The sequence below is a fragment of the Staurois parvus genome, unplaced genomic scaffold (genome assembly GCF_062004578.1).
Source record: "Staurois parvus isolate SC_StPar_1 unplaced genomic scaffold, SC_StPar_1.0 ptg000380l, whole genome shotgun sequence".
NCBI classification, from domain to species: domain Eukaryota; kingdom Metazoa; phylum Chordata; class Amphibia; order Anura; family Ranidae; genus Staurois; species Staurois parvus.
In genome coordinates, this window is record NW_028318176.1 from 3,062,143 (window position 1) to 3,087,224 (window position 25,082).

The window sequence follows — 25,082 nt, forward strand, 5'->3', positions numbered from 1 at the left end:
TACCCTGAGACAAGGTCGTGGCTACTGAGTATACGTGTCAGTGGTAGGGGTAGTCGCCAGGGGCTCCCATGGGGAAAAGTCTGATATGAGGAGGTCGGGTGACCCCGTTGGGATGGATGGCTGAGCAGATGCGAGGTCAGACAAGCCGGGTCGGTAACGGTGGGGACAGTGCGGTACAAAGCAGCGGGCAGAGATTAGTCGGGTCACACGCCAGGTCAGCAACAGAAGGTCAGATCTAATAAGGGGCATCCAGGAGAGAGGTCAGGCAAGCCAAGGGTCAGAGTAGGAGAATACAGCAAGGTCAGGTACAATCCGGGTCAGTAACTTACAGGGCACAGGTTCAGGGATACAGGAGAGACCAGAAGGCACTGAATGACAGCTCAGGGCCGTTTAAATATCGCGCCCTGCGCTCTCATTGGTGCGTCCGCGGCTTCTACTGCGCATGCGCGAACTCGAACGCCGCGGCAGGCCAGAACCTAGTGCCCGCGTCCCTGACAGGGCGGCACACTGCGCCTGCGCCGGGACCAGCGCCGAGGGGATCCCTGACACCATCTCTTGTCCCGATGCCTCCTGTACCATGCGCAGTGATTCCAACTTCACTCCCCCTCTTATCCCGATGCCTCCTGTCCCATGCGGAGTGATAACAACTTCACTCCAATTCTTATCCCGATGCCTCCTGTCCAATGCGGACTGATGCCAACTTCACTCCCCCTCTTATCCCGATGCCTCCTGTCCCATGCGGAATGATGCCAACATCACTTGACTTCTTATCCCGATGCCTCCTGTCCCATGCGGAGTGATGCCAACTTCACTCCCCCTCTTATCTCGATGCCTCCTGTCCCATGTGGAGTAATACCAACTTCACTCCCCCTCTTATCCCGATGCCTCCAGTCCCATGCGGAGTGATGCCAACTTCACTCCGTCTCTTGTCCCGATGCCTCCTGTCCCATGCGCAGTGATACCAACTTCACTCCATCTCTTGTCCGGATGCCTCCTGTCCCATGCGGAGTGATACCAACTTCACTCCAATTCTTATCCCGATGCCTCCTGTCCAATGCGGACTGATGCCAACTTCACTCCCCCTCTTATCCCGATGCCTCCTGTCCCATGCGGAATGATGCCAGCTTCACTCGACTTCTTATCCCGATGCCTCCTGTCCCATGCGGAGTGATGCCAACTTCACTCCCCCTCTTATCTCGATGCCTCCTGTCCCATGCGGAGTAATACCAACTTCACTCCCCCTCTTATCCCGATGCCTCCTGTCCCATGCGGAGTGATGCCAACTTCACTCCGTCTCTAATCCCGATGCCTCCTGTCCCATGCGCAGTGATACCAACTTCACTCCATCTCTTGTCCGGATGCCTCCTGTCCCATGCGGAGTGATACCAACTTCACTCCAATTCTTATCCCGATGCCTCCTGTCCAATGCGGACTGATGCCAACTTCACTCCCCCTCTTATCCCGATGCCTCCTGTCCCATGCGGAATGATGCCAACTTCACTCCACTTCTTATCCCGATGCCTCCTGTCCCATGCGGAGTGATGCCAACTTCACTCCCCCTCTTATCTTGATGCCTCCTGTCCCATGCGGAGTAATACCAACTTCACTCCCCCTCTTATCCCGATGCCTCCTTTCCCATGCGCAGTGATACCAACTTCACTCCATCTCTTGTCCCGATGCCTCCTGTCCCATGCGCAGTGATACCAACTTCACTCCATCTCTTGTCCCGATGCCTCCTGTACCATGCGCAGTGATACCAACTTCACTCCCCCTCTTATCCCGCTGCCTCCTGTCCCATGCGGAGTGATACCAACTTCACTCCACTTCTTATCCCGATGCCTCCTGTCCAATACAAACTGATACCAACTTCACTACCCCTCTTTTCCGATGCCTCCTGTCCCATTTGGAGTGATGCCAACTTCACTCCACTTCTTATCCCGATGCATCCTGTCCCATGCGAAGAGATACCAACTTCACTCCACCTCTTATCCCGATGCCTCCTGTCTCATGCGGAGTGATGCCAACTTCACTCCACTTCATATCCCGATGCCTCCTGTCCCATGCGGAGTGATGCCAACTTCACTCCAGCTCTTGTCATGATGTCTCCTGTCCCATGCGGAGAGATACCAACTTCACTCCGCCTCCTGTCCCGATGCCTCCTGTCCCATGCGTAGTTATACAAGCTTCAGTCCCCCCTCTTGTCCCATTTCCTCATGTCCCATGCGGAGTGATACCAACTTCACTCCACCTCTTATCCCGATACCCCTTGTCCCATGCAGAGTGATACCAACTTCTCTCCACCTCTTATTTCGATGCCTCTTGTCCCATGCGGAGTGATGCCTTCCTCACTCCACCTCTTATCCTGATGCCTCCTGTCCCATGTGAAGTGATGCCAACTTCACTCCCCCTCTTCTCCCGATGGCTCCTGTCCCATGCAGAGTGATGCCAACTTCACTCCACCTCTTTTCCCGATGCCTCCTGTCCAATGTGGAGTGATACCAACTTCACTCCCCCTCTTGTCCCGATGCCTCCTGTCCCATGTGGAGTGATACCAACTTCACTCCCACTCTTGTCCCGATGCCTCCTGTCCCATGTCGAGTGATACCAGCTTCACTCCAATTCTAATCCCGATTCCTCCTGTCCCATGCAGAGTGATACCAACTTCACTCCCCCTCTTGTCCCGATGCTTTCTGTCCCATGCAGAGTGATACCAACTTCACTCCCCCTCTTATCCCGATGCCTCCTGTCCCATGTGCAGTGATACGAACTTCACTCCATCTCTTGTCCCCATGCCTCCTGTCCCATGCGCAATGATACCAACTTCACTCCATCTTTTGTCCCGATGCCTCCTGTACCATGCGGAGTGATACCAATTTCACTCCCCCTCTTATCCCGATGCCTCCTGTCCAATGCGGACTGATACCAACTTCACTCCCCCTCTTATCCCGATGCCTCCTGTCCCATGCGGAGTGATTCCAACTTCACTCCATCTCTTGCCCCGATGCCTCCTGTCGCATGCGCAGTGATACCAACTTCACTCCATCTGTAAGGGACCGCCCGGCGGTACCACTAGCACTCCACTGATCAGGCGTCCCCAGAGCACGGAATCTAAGCCCCAGAGTACTTGTTCACCAGGGCCCCTGATGGTGGGGATGGACTTGGAGTACCCTGAGACCAGGTCGTGGCTACTGAGTATACGTGTCAGTGGTAGGGGTAGTCGCCAGGGGCTCCCATGCGGAAGAGCCTGATATGAGGAGGTCGGGTGACCCCGTTGGGATGGATGGATGGCTGAGCAGATGCGAGGTCAAACAAGCCGGGTCGGTAACGGTGGGGACAGTGCGGTACAAAGCAGCGGGCAGAGATTAGTCGGGTCACACGCCAGGTCAGCAACAGAAGGTCAGATCTAATAAGGGGCATCCAGGAGAGAGGTCAGGCAAGCCAAGGGTCAGAGTAGGAGAATACAGCAAGGTCAGGTACAATTCGGCTCAGTAACATACAGGGCACAGGTTCGCAGGTTCAGGGACACAGGAGAGACCAGAAGGCACTGAATGACAGCTCAGGGCCGTTTAAATATCGCGCCCTGTGCTGTCATTGGTGCCAAGCGCGCGCCCGCGGCTTCTACTGCGCATGCGCGAACCCGACCGCCGCGGCCGCCAGAACCTAGTGCCCGCGTCCCTGCACAGGGCGGCGCACTGCGCCGGGACCAGCGCCGAGGGGATCCCTGACACCATCTCTTGTCCCGATGCCTCCTGTACCATGCGCAGTGATTTCAACTTCACTCCCCCTCTTATCCCGATGCCTCCTGTCCCATGCGGAGTGATACCAACTTCACTCAAATTCTTATCCCGATGCCTCCTGTCCAATGCGGACTGATGCCAACTTCACTCCCCCTCTTATCCCGATGCCTCCTGTCCCATGCGCAGTGATACCAACTTCACTCCATCTCTTGTCCCGATGCCTCCTGTACCATGCGCAGTGATTCCAACTTCACTCCCCCTCTTATCCCGATGCCTCCTGTCCCATGCGGAGTGATACCAACTTCACTCCAATTCTTATCCCGATGCCTCCTGTCCAATGCGGACTGATGCCAACTTCACTCCCCCTCTTATCCCGATGCCTCCTGTCCCATGCGGAATGATGCCAACTTCACTCCACTTCTTATCCCGATGCCTCCTATCCCAAGCGGAGTGATGCCAACTTTACTCCCCCTCTTATCTCGATGCCTCCTTTCCCATGCGCAGTGATACCAACTTCACTCCATCTCTTGTCCCGATGCCACCTGTACCATGCGCAGTGATACCAACTTCACTCCATCTCTTGTCCCGATGCCTCCTGTACCATGCGCAGTGATACCAACTTCACTCCCCCTCTTATCCCGCTGCCTCCTGTCCCATGCGGAGTGATACCAACTTCACTCCACTTCTTATCCCGATGCCTCCTGTCCAATACAAACTGATACCAACTTCACTACCCCTCTTATCCCGATGCCTCCTGTCCCATGTGGAGTGATGCCAACTTCACTCCACTTCTTATCCCGATGCCTCCTGTCCCATGTGGAGTGATGCCAACTTCACTCCACCTCTTGTCCCAATGCCTCCTGCCCCATGCGGAGTGATACCAACTTCACTCCACCTCTTGTCCGGATGCCTCCTGTCCCATGCGGAGAGATACCAACTTCACTCCACCTCTTGTCCCGATGCCTCATGTCCCATGCAGAGAGATACCAACTTCACTCCACTTCATATCCCGATGCCTCCTGTCCCATGCGGAGTGATGCCAACTTCACTCCAGCTCTTGTCCTGATGCCTCCTGTCCCATGCGGAGAGATACCAACTTCACTCCGCCTCCTGTCCCGATGCCTCCTGTCCCATGCGTAGTTATACAAGCTTCATTCCCCCCTCTTGTCCCGTTTCCTCTTGTCCCATGCGGAGTGATACCAACTTCACTCCACCTCTTATCCCGATGCCTCCTGTCCCATGCAGAGTGATACCAACTTCTCTCCACCTCTTATCCCGATGCATCTTGTCCCATGCGGAGTGATGCCTTCCTCACTCCACCTCTTATCCTGATGCCTCCTGTCCCATGTGAAGTGATACCAACTTCACTCCCCCTCTTGTCCCGATGGCTCCTGTCCAATGTGGAGTGAAACCAACTTCACTCCCCCTCTTGTCCTGATGTATCCTGTCCCATGCAGAGTGATACCAACTTCACTCCACCTCTTTTCCTGATGTCTCCTTTCCCATGCGAAGTGATACCAGCTTCACTCCCCCTCTTGTCCCGATGGCTTCTATCCCATGCAGAGTGAAGCCAACTTCACTCCACCTCTTTTCCCGATGCCTCCTGTCCCATGTGGAGTGATACCAACTTCACTCCCACTCTTGTCCCGATGCCTCCTGTCCCATGCAGAGTGATACCAACTTCACTCCCCCTCTTGTCCCGATGCCTCCTGTCCCATGCAGAGTGATACCAACTTCACTCCCCCTCTTATCCCAATGCCTCCTGTCCCATGTGCAGTGATACGAACTTCACTTCATCTCTTGTCTCGATGCCTCCTGTCCCATGCGCAATGATACCAACTTCACTCCATCTTTTTTCCCGATGCCTCCAGTACGATGCGGAGTGATACCAACTTCACTCCCCCTCTTATCCCGATGCCTCCTGTCCAATGCGCACTGATACCAACTTCACTCCCCCTCTTATCCCGATGCCTCCTGTCCCATGCGGAGTGATGCCAACTTCACTCCATCTCTTGTCCCGATGCCTCCTGTCCCATGCGCAGTGATACCAACTTCACTCCATCTCTTGTCCCGATGCCTCCTGTACCATGCACAGTGATTCCAACTTCACTCCCCCTCTTATCCTGATGCCTCCTGTCCCATGCGGAGTGATACCAACTTCACTCCAATTCTTATCCCGATGCCTCCTGTCCAATGCGTACTGATGCCAACTTCACTCCCCCTCTTATCCCGATGCCTCCTGTCCCATGCGGAGTGATGCCAACTTCACTCAACTTCTTATCTCGATGCCTCCTGTCCCATGCGGAGTGATGCCAACTTCACTCCACCTCTCGTCCCGATGCCTCCTGTCCCATGTGCAGTGATACGAACTTCACTCCATCACTTGTCCCAATGCCTCCTGTCCCATGCGCAATGATACCAACTTCCCTATATCTTTTGTCCCGATGCCTCCTGTACCATGCAGAGTGATACCAACTTCACTCCCCCTCTTATCCCGATGCCTCCTATCCAATGCGGACTGATACCAACTTCACTCCCCCTCTTATCCCGATGCCTCCTGTCCCATGCGGAGTGATGCCAACTTCACTCCTTCTCTTGTCCCGATGCCTCCTGTCCCATGCGCAGTGATACCAACTTCACTCCATCTCTTGTCCCGATGCCTCCTGTACCATGCACAGTGATTCCAACTTCACTCCCCCTCTTATCCTGATGCCTCCTGTCCCATGCGGAGTGATACCAACTTCACTCCAATTCTTATCCTGATGCCTCCTGTCCCATGCGGAGTGATGCCAACTTCACTCCCCCTCTTATCCCGATGCCTCCTGTCCCATGCGGAGTGATGCCAACTTCACTCCCCCTCTTATCCCGATGCCTCCTATCCAATGCGGACTGATACCAATTCACTCCCCCTCTTATCCCGATGCCTTCTGTCCCATGCGGAGTGATGCCAACTTCACTCCACCTCTTGTCCCGATGCCTCCTGTACCATGCGCAGTGATTCCAACTTCACTCCCCCTCTTATCCCGATGCCTCCTGTCCCATGCGGAGTGATACCAACTTCACTCCAATTCTTATCCCGATGCCTCCTGTCCAATGCGGACTGATGCCAACTTCACTCCCCCTCTTATCCCGATGCCTCCTGTCCCATGCGGAATGATGCCAACTTCACTCCACTTCTTATCCCGATGCCTCCTGTCCCATGCGGAGTGATGCCAACTTCACTCCACCTCTTGTCCCGATGCCTCCTGTCCCATGCGGAGTGATACCAACTTCACTCCCCCTCTTGTCCCGATGCCTCCTGTCCCATGCAGAGTGATACCAACTTCACTCCCCCTCTTGTCCTGGCTAGCAGACTCCAGATGGGTGAAAGCAGCAGGAAAGAAGAGATCTTCAAGTCTGTGTGAAGCAACAAACTGGTTATAATAATGTAGCGACCTCTACGGGTGCTAGAGAGTTAACTTTAGCTTGGCTCACAGTAGTGAAGTGAGCATGTCTGATTGGGTTACTTTAGTCCAGGCTGGAGGGCTCTACAGGTCAAGTCTCTGGCAGCTCCCACTGGTTCAGGAATCCATGTGACTGCGACACGGTAGTACGGCAAGTAGAGGTTTAAATCAGGTGTGAGGAGGCGGCACTGCGCCCGGTGATCTCTGACTCCTCCCATATTGTTCAGGTAGATCTCCGCCTCTTTCTCGTTGCCTACCCCTGATGTAGAGGGTGACCCCAGCAGAGGGATCCCATCTAGCTCACATTAACCCTTTCACTGCCAGAGCTGGTTTTGCATTTTTTTTTGCGCATATGGGAAAATGAACATTTTGGGCCTGAAGATTGACCCCCGAATGTATGTATTCTGAAGGAAGAAGCCCTGGAGAATAAATTGGTGGGAATTGTGAAGGTGTTCCTCATACACAAATTTCTCCCTAATATCCGGGTTTATTTTCTCGTTCTCCACCATTTTCTATGTTGGGATCTTCTCTACAATACTTTATTACAATATTGGAACACATGTAACATATATGGGAAACATGGGGCGGGGTTGTGACCAGAAGGAGAAGGACCCACTTATATCAGTAGTCAGTGTAGTTAGTGTAGTGGTCCCTTACATTGGTGATCGATGGGAGAAGGACCCCCTTATATCAGTGGTCAATGTAGTGGTCCCTTACAAAGGTGACCGATGGGAGAAGGACCCCCTTATATCAGTGGTCAGTGTAGAGGTCCCTTACACTGGTGAACGATGGGAGAAAGACCCCCTTATATCAGTGGTCAGTGTAGTGGTCCCTTACATTGGTGACCGATGGGAGAAGGACCCCCTTATATCAGTGGTCACTGTAGTGGTCCCTTACATTGATGACCGATGGGAGAAGGACCCCCTTATATCAGAAGTCAGTGTAGTGGTCCCTTACATTGGTGACCGATGGGAGAAAGACCCCTTTATATCAGTGGTCAGTGGGAGAAGGACATTCTCACATGGTCATCAGTGGGAAGACTGCCCCCCTTACAGATCATTGATGTCAGTTGTTACTGAGAGAAAGAAATTGTTCATTGCTGAAGAAACCCCTAGAACCCTTTGGAGGAACCCCTAGAACCCTTTGGAGGACCCCTGACTGAGAAAGGCTTGACTAGGCAGTCATATATTCCTGTCCCTCTTGGTGGGAGTGGAGGTGACCCCTCTATGAGGACATACAGTCCATACACACCCTGCACAAGGCCGGGGTCACACTATCAGACGGTTCTTGGGGCTGCAGTTCCTCTGAGCTCCACAAGGTGGGGATCTCACTTCTACGCAGACAGGAAGTCCCTATGAAAGACAGGAAGTGATGTCAGGGATAAATAGTAAGGTCCGAGAGAGGTAAGTCGGGAGAAAGTGGAGAGGAGATATTTGCGGAAGTGGCAGCAGAGGAGGTGAAAACATCTTATTTTCTATTTACACCCAGTAACCCACCGTCGCGTCCGTCCTCTTCCTCCACCGTCGCGTCCGTCCTCTTCTTCCACCGTCACGACCGTCCTCTTCCTCCATCGTCGCGCCCGTCCTCTTCCTCCACCGTCACCCCCGTCCTCTTCCTCCACAGTCACCCCCGTCCTCTTCCTCCACAGTCACCCCCGTCCTCTTCCTCCATAGTCACTGTGACGTCTTTTATCTCCAGCAGATGATGATACACACATATATAGTGTGGGAACCCAGATTAGCCTTCAGGGGCAGAACATTCCCCCACTTCCAGGGCCAGAACATTCTCCTCATTGTGGAGATGTCACCTTTCCCACCAATCACCTTCTCACCTCCTCAGTCTATACTGACTGACTAGATGATATTACGGGATGAGGGTTTTAATTAGAGGTGGCTTTAAAATACAAACTTTTTTCTTTTATATATTTTATGTAGTAATAATGAGGAGGAAATAACTATTTCTGATGTCTGTGAAGGTTGAATCCAAGGGATGTTTCTGTATGGTGACTGTATCATTGTGTGTGTCAGGTTCCTATAAGGTGTCAGGGTGTCACTGTCTATTTCTCCATGGAGGAGTCCACAAGGACCTCTACAAGAATGTCATGATGGACAATCAGCCGCCCCTCACATCACCGGGTAAGAGGAGACTTTATTAGAAAGGAGAGAGCAGTACGGAGGATCCACCTACATCCCCCATTATCTGATAAACACATAGAAACAATGGATTCAGTCAGTGTGTGTGTTTCCTACAGATGGATCCAGTCATGGGCGCCCACCAGAGAGATGTCCCCGTCTTCTGTATTCCTGGGATTCAACACAGGAAGGTCACACCCTCCCTCACCATCATCAGGTAGATGGATCCAGTCATGGGAACACACCAGAGAGATGTCCCCGTCCTCTGTATTCCCGGGATTCCACACAGGACGGTCTAACCATCCCTCACCATCATCAGATAGATGAGGAACAATCACTGATAGTATCATTAGGATCTGTACATTATCTGCATTGTTACCATTGATGTCATTTTATTATATATTCAGAGTGGAAACCTGAGAGATTCTACAGTTGAGGTTAAAGAAGAGATAATAGAGGAGGAGGATGAGGATGGGGTGATGGAGGAGTTAGAGTTTTCAGAAGGACACAAAGATCTGTTCCAGGACACTATGGAGGAGTCATCAAGCTACAGGAACCCACCAGAGAGATGTCCCCGTCCTCTGTATGCCCAGGATTCCACACAGGAAGTTCACACCATCCCTTACCATCATCAGGTAGATGTGTATAAATCACAACTATTAGTGATTGTTCCTCAAGGGTGTTTGTTACATTGAATTTCTTTTTGAATGTTTAGGGTGGAATCCTCAGGGATGATAATATTGATGTTAAAGAAGAGTATAAAGAGGAGTATGGAGTGATGGAGGAGTGTTCTGAAGAGCACAAGGATCTCTATGAGGACACCATGATGAAGCCATCAAGCCCACCAGAGAGATGTCCTCTGTATTCCCGGTCTTCAACACAGGAAGGCCACAACTATGCACACAATTACAAGGTTGGTTTGATGAAGGATCTAGGCCATGAAAGGGACTCAGCCATGCCAGACAATGTGTGGATCCTACATGATGACGTTCTCTCTGTGGTCTTGCATTATTGAAGTGGCTGAAAACCCAAATTCCCAAAACACAATTTTTTTGCTTAGTTTAGTAGATAATATAGTTATAACCTAAATCACATGGTGTGTATCTCTCAATAATGCCTCCTCAATTAGTTGTAGGCCATGTTGAGTTGAGTCCTCTCTTCTATAGATGTGAAGTCCGGGATGAGAGCGGAGTTGTCTCTGGAAGTGAGTGTCCCTCACTGATGAGTACTTGGGGCACTGTAGCAGGAAGTGTTCCTCATCCTCCAGGTTACCCTGGTCACATTGTAGCAGGAAGCGGTCCTCATCCTCCAGATTGCCCTGGTCACATTGTAGCAGGAAGCGGTGCTCAACCTCCAGAACGCCCTGGTCGCATTGTAGCAGGAAGTGGTCCTCGTCCTCCAGGACCCCCTATTCACATTGTAGCAGGAAGTAGTCCTCGTCCTCCAGGACCCCCTACTCACATTGTAGCAGGAAGTGGTCCTCATCCTCCATGACACCCTGGTCACATTGCAGCAGGAAGTGGTCCTCATCCTCCATGACATCCCGGTCACATTGTAGCAGGAAGTGGTCCTTGTCCTCCAGGACCCCCTATTTGCATTACAGCTGGAAGTGGTCCTTGTCCTCCAGAACCCCCTGGTCACACTGCAGCAGGAAGTGGTCCTCATCCTCCAGGACCCCCTGGTCACATTTTAGCAAGAAGTGGTCCTCATCTTCCAAGACCCCCTGGTCACATTTTAGCAAGAAGAGGTCCTCATCCTCCAGGACCCCCTAGTGACATTGCTGGCACAGTCTACTCCCTCTCTCTCCTCCCCCCTCTCTCTCCTCCCCCCCCCCTCTCTTTCTCTCTCTCCCCCTCCCTCTCTTTCCCTCCCTCTTTCTCCCCCCCTCTCTCTCCCCCTCCCCCTCTCTCTCACCCTCCCTCTCTCTTTCCCCCCTCTCTCCCCTCCCCCCCTCCTCTTTCTCTCTCTCTCCTCTCTCCCCACTCTTTCTCCCCTTTCTTTCTCTCCCCCCTCCCTCTCTCCCCCCTGCCCCCTCTCTTTTCTCCCCTCTTCTCCCCCCCCCCTCTCTCTCCCTCTCTTCCCCTCTCTCCCATCTTTCCCTCCCTCCCCCTCTCCCCCCCCTCTCTCTCCCTCTCCCCTTCTCTTCCCCCCCTCTCTTCTCTCTCTCACCCCCTCCCCTCTCTTCTCTCTCTCACCCCCTCCCTCTCTCTTCTCTCTCTCGGCCCCTCTCTCTCCCCCTCTCTTTCTCTCGCCCCCTCTCTCTCCCCCCTCTCCTCTCCCTCCCTCTCTCTCTTCCCCCCTCTCTTCCCCCTCTCTCTCTCCCCATCTCTCCCCTCTCCTCTCTCTCTCCCCCATCTTTCTCACCCTCTCTCTCTTCCCCGCTCTCTCCCCTCTCCTCTCTCTCTCCCTCTCTTTCCCCCCATCTCTCTCACCCTCTCTCTCTTCCCCGCTCTCTCCCCCCCTGCCGCTCTCTCTCCCCAATCTCTCCCTCCCCCCAATCTCACCCCCCCTCTCTCCCCAATCTCTCCCTCCCCCCTCTATCTCCTTCCCAATCTCTCCCCTCCCCCTCTCTCTCCTTTTCTCCCCTCCCCCCTCTCTCCCCTCCCCCCTCTCTCCCCTTTTCTCCCCCCCCTCTCCCCTTTTCTCCCCCCACCTCTCTCCCCTTTCTCTCTCCCCCTCCCCCCCTCTCCCCTTTCTCTCTCCCCCTCCCCCCCTCTCCCCTTTCTCTCTCCCCCTCCCCCCCTCTCCCCTTTCTCTCTCCCCTCCCCCCTCTCTCTCTCCCCTCCCCCCTCTCTCCCCTTTCTCTCTCCCCCTCTCCCCCTTTTCTGTCTTCCCTATCCCCCCTCTCCCCCCTCTCTCTCCCCCCTCCCCCTCTCTCCCCCCTCTCTCTCCCTCCCCCCTCTCTCTCTCCCTCCCCCCCTCTCTCTCTCTCTCTCTCCCTCCCCCCTCTCTCTCTCTCCCTCCGCCCTCTCTCTCTCCCCTCTCTCTCTCCGGGAGTTGCAGAGCAGCAGCAGCAGACATGCCTCCTTCTTACCTCCTCCTGTATATATCTCATTATACAGGCTGTCAATCAAGGGGCATGGCGTCACCCTTTTTTTTTCTTTTTCTTTTTTTTTTCTTCTCAATATTGCGGAGAGGATTGCTGATGGCAGGCTGCTCTTCTACCAGCCACACTTCTCACAAATGGCTTGTGCTCTTCTTCTTTATTAGATTTTATGTTCTATTTTTGTTTGATTTTTGCAGGTTTACAGCCACTTTCAATGTTATATTTCCTCTCCTTCTCTTGATGTAGAGTGGAGATCCAATCGATATAGAATTTGAGGTGAAATCAGAAGAAGAGGCATATGTGAGGGATGATCAGCAGTCTATGGAGGAGGATGGAAGAACGGGGACATTTATAGAGGAGGACACTCCTACAGATATCAGCACAGGTGGGTCATGAACACTAAATCCATTCCTCCACCCATACTTCTCACTGATTGGTCCAGATGATAAAGTTCTCATTGGATCTTTCTCTGTCTTTCTGGTTTGGGGGAACCAATCAGCTCCTGTCTAGTAATCCTCTTTGTCTTTTAGTCCATGGCCTGGAGATGAGGAAAACCTCAGAGGATTGTCTCACTTTGTCTCCAGACTGGAAAGTAGAAGATGAGGACATCACACAGTATAGTCCAGGAGAAAACCCGGCTCCATCCAATGTCCATCCGGCACCACCCAGTGTAGATGGACCATCGGATTCCTTGTATCCTGAGGAACCTCAGACTGTGCGGGACCGGGCCGGCCTTCCAACAATTAGAAGGTTTCCCTGTACTGAGTGCGGGAAATGTTTCCATTCTAAATTCAATCTTAATGAACATAAAAGATCTCACACGGGAGAGAAGCCACATGCCTGTCCTGAGTGCTGGAAATGTTTTTCAAAAAAATCCAGTCTTTCTCGACATCAGACATCTCACACAGGTGAGAAGCCGCATTCCTGTCCGGTGTGTGGGAAATGTTTTTCATATAAGTGGAAACTTTCCATACATCAGAGATGTCACACTGGAGAGAAGCCGTTTTCCTGTCCTGAGTGTGGGAAATGTTTTTCAGATAAGTCCAATCTATACACTCATCAGCGATCTCACACAAGGGAGAAGCTTCATTCCTGTTCTGACTGCGGGAAATGTTTTGTACAAAAATCAGACCTTGTCAAACACCAGAGATCCCACACAGGGGAAACACCGTTTTCTTGTTCTGAGTGCGGGAAACCTTTTTCAAAGAAATCCACTCTCAGCAGACACCAATGGTCTCACACGGGGAAAAAGCCACATTCCTGCTCAGAGTGCGGGAAATGTTTTTTAGACAAGTCCAGTCTTTACTTACATCAGAGATTGCACACGGGGGAGAAGCCGTATTCCTGTCCCGAGTGCGGGAAATGTTTTTCACAGAAGATCAGTCTTTACAAACATCAGACAACTCACACGGGGGAGAAGCCGTATTCCTGTGCTGAGTGCGGGAAATGTTTTTCAATGAAGTCCAATCTTACCACACATCAGAGGTTACACACTGGAGAGAAGCCGTATTCTTGTCCTGAGTGCGGGAAATGTTTTTCACAGAAGTCCAATCTTTACAAACATCAGAGATCTCACACAGGGGAGAAGCCGTATTCCTGTCCTGAGTGCGGGAAATGTTTTTCAGAGAGGGCCTCTCTTTCCGATCATCAGAGATCTCACACGGGGGAGAAGCCGTATTCTTGTCGTGAGTGCGGAAAATGTTTTTCACACAGGGGCTCTCTTTCCGAACATCAGAGATCTCACAGAGGGAAGAAGCCGTATTCCTGTCCTAAATGTGATAAATGTTTTCAAACTAAGTCCGATCTTGACGCACATGTGAGATTGCAAACGGAGGCAGATGCGCTTCCCTGTTCTGATTGGTGGAAGTGTAACCCCCAGAAGTCCTCTGCTTACAGTCATCTGAGATTGGACACGGAGGAGAACGAACTTTCCTGGTCTGACTGAGGGAATTGTTCCTCACTGAATTCCTGTCTTCCTGGACATCAGGCGTCCCACACAACCCTGGAGGTGTATTAGTGCCTTGAGTGCGGGAAATGTTTTGTGCAAAAATAGCACCTTCCTAGTTTAGGTAGGGGGAGCTAGAGTCCTGATTGACAGTGAGGAAGGCTGAGTAGCCGCCTACGTGTAATAGCCAAAAGTTCAAATTGTGGTCAGGAGCTGAAAGGCTCTACTGCCAGCCCCTCGAAAATTCCCCCTGTTCTAGGGCTTAGGAGGAAGGCCCTAGAAGCAGTAGGTGGATCTGAGGAGTGGCTGGCTTGTACACTTGAGGGATCTGGGCCAATCCCCAACAGGGGGGTTGGAAAGGGGCCAGGACACCCTTAAGTGTTGGAACCTGCTCAGTTGCAGGAGAGTTTGGTGGAAGACAGTGAGGAAGATGTCAGGCTGAAGGCCCGAGGCTGCAAGAAGGCCCAGGGGGATAGGGCCTACCTGCAGGTCTGGAGCTGGAAAGGGAGAAGCTTAAAATTTCACTTGTCCCCAGAGTGAGGACCACCTGTATGTCAGGGAAGGAGCGGCCTAGCTAAGAAAGCCTAGAAGCAGCCACCAGCGGTACAGGAGAGAATCTGAGTGAGTACCCCTGCACCCCCCTGGGCAGATAGGGGAAGGAGCACTCTGGTGGGAAACCAGATTCGCTGCCTATTTGGGATTGTCCACTTTTAAAGTAAAAGGAACCAGATCCCCTGTTCAGGGATACCTCCAGATTGCTGAGTGAGAAGTCCATCTAGGGTCTGGGGTGGTACATTGAGGAGCCATATAGAGTCTGGGGTGGTACATCGAGGAGACATTACATTACATTACATCAAGTTTATATAGCGCCAAAGGGTTTGCTCAGCGCTGTACAATAGAGGGGGGAACAATACATGAAACAATACAGCAACTACAAACAGCACACGAGGGGTTAGAGGGCCCTACTCTTTCGAGCTTACAATCTAGGAGGGAGGGGGTTCATCAGAGACACCTAGGGTCTGGGGTGGTATATCGAGGAGACATCTAGAGTCTGGGGCGGTACATTGAGGAGACATCTAGGGTCTTGGGTGGTACATTGAGGAGACACGGGTCAGGGGTGGTACATTGAGGAGACACCTAGGGTCTGGGGTGGTACATTGAGGAGACACCTAGGGTCTGGGGCGGTACATTGAGTTGACATCTAGGGTCCGGGGCGGTACATTGAGGAGACATCTAGGGTGGTACATTGAGAAGACATCTAGAGTCGGGTGGTACATTGAGAAGACATCTAGAGTCGGGTGGTACATTGAGAAGACATCTAGAGTCTGGGGTGGTGCATTGAGGAGACATCTAGAGTCTGGGGTGGTACATTGAGGAGACATCTAGGGTCTGGGGTGGTACATTGAGGAGACATCTAGGGTCTCTCCAACAGAGAATCGTGCTTCAGTGAAGGCTTGTAATTAGTTCTATGAAGTTGTCCTCAGTTCATCAGTTCCCTGGGCATCCTGTACCCCCCTAACCCCATCCCAGTTCAAGTCCCTTCAATAAACAACCAAACCAAAGCTCAAGGACTGATCTCTGACTCTGGATGCAAGCTTGTGTGAAGATGCGTGTTGCCTGGCTGTGCCAGGGCCATAGGGGGACCCAAATCTCGGGACTCCAAAGGGGGTAGTGCTACACCGAGATCAGAGCTTGTCTCACATCAGAGATCTCACATGGGGGATAAAGCCATTTTCCTGCCCTGAGTGCCGGAAATGTTTGTCAGAAAGTCCTCTCTTTCTACACATCAGAGTTTGCACACGGGTTAGAAGCCGTATTGCTGTCCTGACTGCGGGAAATGTTTTTCAAAAACAATTTCTACAGACATCAGAGATCTTACACGGAGGGAGGGAATTGTTCCTCACTGAAGTTCTCTCTTCCTGGACATCGGGTCCCGCAAAACCCTCGAGGTGTATTAGTGCCGTGAGTGCGGGAAATGTCTTCTAAATGAATCAATTAAACCAACCATAATAAGCCGACCATTGATTTAAAACAGAAAATACTGAATTTGGCCATGAGATGGTGCTAAGTATCATAGGAGATAGCATCATCTACTGGTCAAATGTGGTATTTTCCTTTCTAAATCAATGGAAAACATTCAACTGGCAAAAATCCAAATGACATTCACCTTTCCCCCCATTCACAGAGAAGGAATGTACACGCACTTTCACCCGGCGAATTGTATGCATATTATTTTATGAAGAGACCCCTCTTGTCCCATGCGGAGTGATACCAGCTTCACTCCACCTCTTGTCCCGATGCCTCCTGTCCCATGTGGAGTGATACCAACTTCAGTCCACCTCTTATCCCGATGCCTCCTACCCCATGCGGAGTGATGCCAACTTCAATCCCCCTCTTGTCCCTATGTCTCCTGTCCCATGCTGAGTGATACCAACTTCACTCCACCTCTTGTCCCAATGCCTCCTGTCCATTGAGGAGTGATACCAACTTCACTCCCCCTCTTATCCCGATGCCTTCTTTCCAATGCGAAGTGATACCAGCTTCACTCCACCTCTTATCCCGATGCCTCCTGTCCAATGCAGAGTGATACCAGCTTCACTCCCCCTCTTATCCAGACGCCTCCTGTCCCATGCGGAGTGATACCAACTTCACTCCACCTCTTGTCCCGATGCCTCCTGTCCCATGCGGAGTGATAACAACTTCACTCCACCTCTTGTCCCGATGTCTCCTGTCCCATGCGGAGTGATAACAATGTCACTCCACCTCTTGTCCCGATGCCTCCTGTCCCATGCAGAGTGATGCCAACTTCACTCCACCTTTTGTCCCGATGCCTCCTGTCCCATGCTTAGTGATACCAACTTCACTCCACCTCTTGTCCTGACGCCTCCTGTCCCATGCTGAGTGATACCAACCTCACTCCCCCTCTTGCCCCGATGCCTCCTGTCCAATGCGGAGTGATACCAACTTCACTCCACCTTTTGTCCCCATGTCTCCTGTCCCATGCGGAGTGATACCAGCTTCACTCCCCCTCTTATCCCGACGCCTCCTGTCCCATGCGGAGTGATACCAGCTTCACTCCCCCTCTTATCCCGACGCCTCCTGTCCCATGCGGAGTGATACCAATTTCACTCCCCCTCTTGTCCCGACGCCTCCTGGCCCATGCGGAGTGATACCAACTTCATTCCACCTCTTGTCCTGACGCCTCCTGGCCCACGCGGAGTGATACCAACTTCACTCCCCCTCTTATCCTGACGCCTCCTGTCCCATGCGGAGTGATGCCAGCTGCATTCCACCTCTTATCCTGATGCCTTCTGTCCCACCCGGAGTGATACCAGCTTCACTATACCTCTTGTCCCGATGCCTCCTGTCCCACGCAGAGTGATACCAACTTCACTCCCCCTCTTATCCCAACGCCTCCTGTCCCATGCGGAGTGATACCAGTTGCACTCCACCTCTTGTCCCAACGCCTCCTGTCCCATCCAGAGTGATACCATCTTCACTCCACCTCTTGTCCGGATGCCTCCTGTCCCATCCGGAGTGATACCAACTTCACTCCACCTCTCGTCCCGATGCCTCCTGTCCAATGCTGAGTGATACTGTCAGGAATCCTGAGGTTCGCCACGGCGCGCGGGTCTGCGCACGCGCAGTTTGCCTAGACGCACGGATCTGCGAGTGCGTAGGATTCCGACAAGACCTATAGGCAGCCGGGCACTAGGACCCAGGCGCGCCTGTCACCAATGACGGCGCCAGGCAGGCACTAGGACCCAGACACGCCTGTCGGATCCGGGCGGGCTATTTAAACTGGCCAGTGCAATGTCCAAATTGCCTTATGGTCTCTCCTGCTGTTCCTGTTGTATCCTGTGAGATTGCTTTGTTGCTGACCCTACCTGACCCTGATTCTGTTGACCGTCTCCTGCTCTGATCCCTGGCTCGTCTGACCATTCTTCTGTCTGCTCCTATACGTTTTGACATCCTGTTACCAAACCCGGCTTGTGACCCATTTATCCCTTTGCCTGCTGATTTTGTACTGTTACGCCTCCACTGTTACCGACCTGGCTTGGCTGACTTTGCTTCCCTCCACCTCTTCACATCAGGCTCTTACCTGCTACGTACCACTGGCAGGTACCTCTACCACAGCTGCTTGTACCCAGGGGCTGCGACCTGGTTTCGTCCTGCTCCAAGTCCATCCCCACCATCAGGGGCTCTGGTGAACAAGCAGGTCGTAGCTTAGATTCCGCGCCCTGGGGAATTCTGGTCTGTGGGGTGCTAGAGGTTATTGCCGGTTGGTCCCTAACATAACCTTAAGGCCATGTGTGAGCCTGGAAGAGGCCCCTCTCCGCTGGACAGCACATGTTAGCACCTGGCGGCTCTCACTCAAGCTGTCAAGACCCTTCAAGAGGGGTATACGCATCTGGAGGGATGCCTCCAGACTCTCACCCTGCCAGTAACTCCACCCGCAGGCCCGGAAGCTGCAACTCCAGCCCATAGAACTATTGACACACCCGCGGGAACAATAGTCACCATACCTCCACCGGAACCCCGTGTTCCCACACCGGAATGTTTCAATGGGGATCGTAGGAAGTTCAGGGCCTTCCAGAACTCCTGTCAGCTTTATTTTGACCTGCAACCTCGGACGTTCGCTTCTGAATCTGTGAAAGTAGGGTTCATTATATCCCTACTACAGGATGAACCCCAGCGCTGGGCACACAGTCTATTGGAGGTTCGCCATCCACACTTAAACTCCATTTCTGAATTTTTCAAAACGATGGCACAGCTATATGACGACCTGCAACGAGCTGCTTCGGCTGAGGAAGCTCTACATTCCCTGCAGCAAGGACATTGGGCAGCAGAAGATTACGCCTCTGAATTTAGGCATTGGAGCGGAGACACACAGTGGAATGATGCAGCTCTGCGCCATCAGTTCCGCCTAGGGTTGTCTGACCCTCTCAAAGATGAGTTGGCGAGAGTGGGAATTCCTGACACCTTGGAAGATTTAATCACTCTGGCTATCCAGATTGACCGCAGATTGTGGGAATGGAGACAAGAGGTCCGGTCAGGGGCTAAGGCCAACATGGATGCTGCCACAGGTGCCGGTCCTACCGAATCCCGCAACCAGTAATCAGAATCCAGAGTCATCAGATGGAACAGAACCTATGCAGCTTGGACTGATGCGGCCTTCTCTCATGATTGAAGAACGACAGAGACGCCGGGTAAATAATCTGTGTCTTTACTGCGGAGCAGTGGGTCTGTCATGCCTTTAGCAATTTGTTCTTTGTTAATTAGGCATTATTAGTATGCCTTATCAGTTTGTAATTCTCTGTTCATTGTGTAACTGCTCCATCTAGTGGCTGTTTGTATACACTGCATCTTTTCACAGTAGAAGTTTGACCCATTTCAGCTACCATAGCTTGTAGCCTATGAACTCTGATTACATCATCAGCCCTGCTCATAGCAGCCATTTCCTCATCACAGACTCCATTCCTGTGGTAACCACGCTGCTGGTAGGATCCAACCCTCACATTCAGGCTCACAATAGCATCGTCGGTACGTCTACACACATGTCTATATCTTATGCATCTGTGTTTTATGTAACCTACATGTCTTACATGTGTTTAAATGTGCATTGCCTTACTGTAATGTATAATATGCTCTGTCACATGGCAGACAGTGTTACTAAGCGCCTTATTTTCTGTTCCTCAGTTTCACCTCTTATATCTTTGCAATAAAGACAAAGTTGGACGTTGCTTCTTTGTCAACTCATTGCCGAGAAAGGTTTAGCTGTCTGTCAAGCTATGTACCTTCACACATAAGGAGGACAGAACAGTGAAACGACGGCTTCTTACAAGCTGGATACGAGGACTGCGACTCCTGAAGTCCTGACTGCAGTGAAACGACGGCTTCTTACAAGCTGGATACGAGGACTGCAACTCCTGAAGTCCTGACTGCAGTGAAACGACGGCTTCTTACAAGCTGGATATGAGGACTGCGACTCCTGAAGTCCTGACTGCAGTGAAACGACGGCTTCTTACAAGCTGGATACGAGGACTGCGACTCCTGAAGTCCTGACTGCAGCGAAACGGTGGCTTCTCACAAGCTGGATAGGAGGAACTACGCAGCATCGCCACCCGCAGCGGTTGCAAGTGTGCTAACCCGTTCACAGCATCATCATGTCAGCAAGGGAATCCGGACAGTTCGAGACAAAGTCTCGCATCTCAGTTAACTCCAGAGGCTCAGGGAGATCTTTGAGCAGCTCCACCGTCGCCATTGCCTGCGCGAAGGCCGAGGCCGCCAAAACCCGCGCGACATTTGCTGAACAAGAAAGACAATTAAAAATAGAGAAAGCATGCATGGAAGCAGCTCTAGAAAAGCTAACTGTGGAAAAAGAAGCTGCAGCTGCTGTAGCAGAAGCAGAGGCTTTAGAGGAAGCAGCAAACTTCACAAGCGATAGACTCAGCTACATAAGTAGGCCCGAACCCAGTCTTCACAATAACTCGCAACGCACTTCAGATTACGTACTGCAACATGCTAAGTCAGAAGACGGCCTAAATCCAGGTCCAAGAGCGACATCAACCCCTGCTAAGGAGCTCCAACAGACTCCAGTCATACAAGCGACCTCAGTTAACCAAAGACCCTGCATGGAACAAGTTGACGGTTCCATAGGACATCAACCCTCAATGCAACCTGCATTCAAACCCACAAATGATCGCAGTATGGTCAAACCCTTTAAGGAAGAACAAGTAGATGGTGCCTATTACAGCAACAATCTGTCAAACAGAGATACAGGTATGTCAGATTTTCTAAAATTCTTTGCCCGACGTGAGTTAATAACCAAGGGACTCTCCAAGTTTAATGACAGACCTGAAAGCTATAGGTCATGGCGATCATCATTCAGGAATAATATCAGAGATCTGGATCTGTCTGCATGTGAAGAAGTAGATCTTCTTGTCAAGTGGCTAGGAAATGAGTCGACAGAGCATGCAAGGCGGATTAGAGACATTAATATTAACTACCCAATCAGAGGGTTAAACATGATATGGGAGAGACTTGAGGAGTGTTATGGCTCTCCAGAAGTGATAGAGAACGCACTTTTCAAAAGAATTGAGGATTTCCCTAAGATCCAAAACAAAGATTCCCAGAAGCTAAGAGAACTGAGTGATCTGTTAACAGAGCTACAACTTGCCAAAACTGAAGGAGACTTACAAGGTCTGGCATTCTTAGATACTGCACGTGTAGTGTAAACCCCATAGTACAAAAATTACCGTACAACCTGCAAGAGAAGTGGATTGCTCAAGGCTCCAGGTACAAGCAACAGTACGATGTCTCGTTCCCTCCATTCTCTTTCTTTATGGACTTCGTGCACCAACAAGCAAAAACTAGGAATGATCCCAGCTTTAACTTCTCGATGTTTGACACCGCTTACCCCAAATCAGGTAAACCTATCTCACTTCGTAACATGAAAGGTACACCGGTTGCAGTACACAAAACCAGTGTGTCTCTTAAAGACTCCTCAAACAAAACCTACAGTACTACAGAGTCTGAGACGATCTCCACAAAGGACCCATGCAGAGAATGTCCTCTACATAAGAAACCACACTCATTGTTGAAATGCAGAGGATTTAGAGGAAAACTTCTCAGGGATCGCAGAACTTTCCTCAAGGAAAACCACATTTGCTACAGGTGTTGTGCCTCAACCTCTCATCTTGCAAAGGACTGCACAGCGAACATCAGATGCTCGGAATGCAACAGTGAAGCGCACAATACAGCTTTACACCCTGGGCCAGCCCCATGGACTCTCACACCCCCAGACCAGGCTGTAGAGCACGGCGGGGAGGAGGGAGACACAGTACCTCCTGAAGTGACACCCCAGTTGCACCCAAGTCTGTGGAGAAGGTCTTAGTAACAAATCTTGCTCCAAGATTTGTCTTGTTACAGTTTACCCCATCGGTCATAAAGAGAAAGCGGTAAGGTTGTATGCCATCCTTGATGACCAAAGCAATAGATCTCTTGCAAATTCAGCCTTCTTTGATATCTTCAGTATTAAAGGACACTGCTCTTCATATTCACTTAAAACTTGCGCTGGTGTGAGTGAAGAAAAAGGCAGAAGAGCTACTGGTTTCCAAGTCGAATCCATAAATAGTGAAGCATCCCTGCAACTACCTACCTTGATTGAATGCAATCAGATCCCAAACAATAGAGAAGAGATTCCTACACCTGAGGCAGCATTACATCATGAACATTTAAAGACCATAGCGCATCTCATACCTGCACTCGACCCAAAGGCCCAAATAGTACTTCTCCTTGGGAGAGATATCATAAGAGTCCACAAGGTAAGAAAACAAATAAATGGTCCTCATAGTTCTCCATATGCTCAGAAGCTTGACCTGGGGTGGGTCATCATAGGTGATGTTTGCCTAGGAAATGTTCACAAGCCAACCACAGTGAATTCTCTTTACACAAATACCTTGGAGAATGGACGTCCATCCCTCTTTCAGCCTTGTCCTAACAGATTCCTTCTAAGAGAGAAGCCGGCAAGTGTGCTATATCCTGACTTTACAGAAACCGAGAACCACTCTTGCAGTGAAGACCAAGATCACTTGGGGTGCACGGTGTTCCAGAGGACAAAGGAAGACCACAAGATAGCTCCCTCTATTGAAGATGAGGCCTTCTTGGGCATAATGGAACAAGGATTCTTCAAGGATAAAACAAACACCTGGGTTGCACCACTACCTTTCAAAACGCAGAGACGTCATCTTCCCAACAACAGGTATCAGGCCTTAAAACGCTTCTGTTCACTTAGACGCAACTTTCAGAAAAGACCAGAGATGATGGAACATTTCTTCTTATTCATGAAAAAGATGTTTGAGAACAATCATGCAGAAGTAGCTGCACCCCTAAAAGAAAAAGAAGAATGCTGGTATCTACCAATCTTCGGCGTTTACCACCCTAAGAAGCCAGGACGAATCCGAGTGGTATTTGACTCCAGTTCACAGTATGAGGGAGTCTCTCTCAATGATGTCCTTTTGACAGGACCAGACCTCAATAACACACTTCTCGGTGTCCTCATCAGATTCCGTAAAGAACCCATCGCTATAGTTGCCGACATACAACAAATGTTCTATTGTTTCCTAGTAAAAGAAGAGCACAGGAACTTCTTGAGATTTCTTTGGTTCAAGGACAATGACCCTACTCAAGACATCATAGAATATCGCATGAAGGTGCATGTTTTTGGCAACAGCCCATCTCCAGCTGTCGCTATTTATGGACTCAGACTCTCTGCTCAAGAAGGTGAAAAAGACTATGGGAAAGACGTTAAGAAGTTTGTTGAAAGAGACTTCTATGTAGATGATGGCTTAAAGTCGCTTCCCTCACCAGAGGCTGCAATCAGTCTACTCAAAAGGACCCAGAGTATGCTTTCCTGTTCAAACCTCAGACTTCATAAGGTAGCTTCAAACAGCAAAGTTGTTATGGAAGCCTTCTCTACTCAAGATCATGCCAGTGATTTGAAAGATCTAGACTTAGCGACAGACCCGATACCCATGCAGCGCAGCCTAGGGCTCAGCTGGGACCTCAAATCTGACACCTTTACCTTTCAGGTCGACCAAGAGCAAAAGCCTTTCACACGACGTGGAGTGTTATCTACCATTAACAGTCTATATGATCCACTTGGATTTGCAGCTCCTGTGATCATCCAAGGTAAGACTCTGCTCAGAGAGTTAACCACAGATACGTGTGATTGGGATTTGCCACTTCCCTCAGAGAAAGAAGCACTATGGATAGCATGGAGAAACTCTCTACAGGCATTATCTAACTTACATATCTATAGGCCATATGCCCACTTCTCCCCTGCAGAAGTTCAGTCTAGGCAGCTGTGCATATTTTGTGATGCTTCGGTAAAAGCAATCGCTGCAGTCGCTTACCTTAAAACTATAAACATTAAAGGTCAAGTCCAAATTGGCTTTGTAATGGGCAAGGCAAAACTGGCACCAAGCCCTGAGATTACCATACCAAGACTGGAACTTTGTGCCGCTGTTCTGGCAGTAGAGCTGGCAGATCTCATTGTGTCAGAAATAGATATAAAACTTGTCAGTACAATGTTTCATACAGACAGCAAAGTAGTATTGGGCTACATTTACAATGAGACTAGGAGATTCTATGTCTATGTTCATAACAGAGTTCAAAGAATTAGGAGGTCAACACAGCCTACCCAGTGGTGCTATGTACCAACTGACCTCAACCCAGCAGACCATGCTACAAGAGCTGTTCCAGCAGCTCACCTTAAAGATACTACGTGGTTCACAGGGCCACCAGTCCTCTACAAACCTGTACTTGACACCCTGGAGAAATACTCATTTCAGCTATTAGAACCAAATGCTGATGCAGAGATTCGTCCTCATATTTCTGTACTCACCACAAGAGTTTCTCACAAAGAGCTTGGATCCAAACGATTCAACAAGTTTTCTACGTGGAAATCACTGAACAGAGCTATAGCCGGCTTGATCCACATAGCCAGATCCTTTAGAGCCACACCTACAGGATCAGATCACTGCAAAGGTTGGCATTACTGTCACAAGGCCCATACAGTGGATGAGCTCACACAGGCCAGAGACGTTATCATCCGTTGTATCCAACAAGAGGTTTATACTCAAGAATTTGAACTCATCCAAAATCAAAAGAGTGTTCCTAAAGACAGTTCCCTCAAGAGGCTTGACCCCTTCATAGATGCTAATGGACTGTTGAGAGTTGGGGGACGTATTTCAAATGCAAAGTTCGAGAGTAAAG

General features: G+C 50.7%; 1 protein-coding gene across 2 annotated transcripts; it reads left to right on the forward strand.

Annotated features, from left to right (window-relative positions):
- The first annotated feature begins 8,010 nt into the window (after positions 1 to 8,010).
- LOC149456040 (uncharacterized) lies at positions 8,011 to 15,865 on the forward strand. 2 transcript variants are annotated; one of them, XM_089685574.1, is made up of 7 exons: positions 8,011 to 8,636; positions 9,208 to 9,315; positions 9,432 to 9,529; positions 9,720 to 9,947; positions 10,028 to 10,225; positions 12,605 to 12,743; positions 12,889 to 15,865. In XM_089685574.1, exons 2-7 carry the CDS (start codon positions 9,282 to 9,284, stop codon positions 14,301 to 14,303), a joined length of 2,112 nt encoding a protein of 703 aa, XP_089541700.1. In that variant the 5' UTR covers positions 8,011 to 8,636; positions 9,208 to 9,281; the 3' UTR covers positions 14,304 to 15,865. The 2 variants fall into 2 exon arrangements, with proteins under 2 accessions (XP_089541700.1, XP_089541699.1); XM_089685573.1 differs by having other exon boundaries at positions 8,011 to 9,315.
- Positions 15,866 to 25,082: the final 9,217 nt, after the last annotated feature.

Bases quoted from the DNA above. Each gene is read 5' to 3' on its own strand.
- LOC149456040 (XM_089685573.1), top strand. From the start codon at position 9,144: ATGTCTGTGAAGGTTGAATCCAAGGGATGTTTCTGTATGGTGACTGTA. The intron at 9,530-9,719 runs GTAGATGGATCC...TTATATATTCAG, and splicing joins CCCTCCCTCACCATCATCAG to AGTGGAAACCTGAGAGATTC. The intron at 9,948-10,027 runs GTAGATGTGTAT...TTGAATGTTTAG, and splicing joins CCATCCCTTACCATCATCAG to GGTGGAATCCTCAGGGATGA.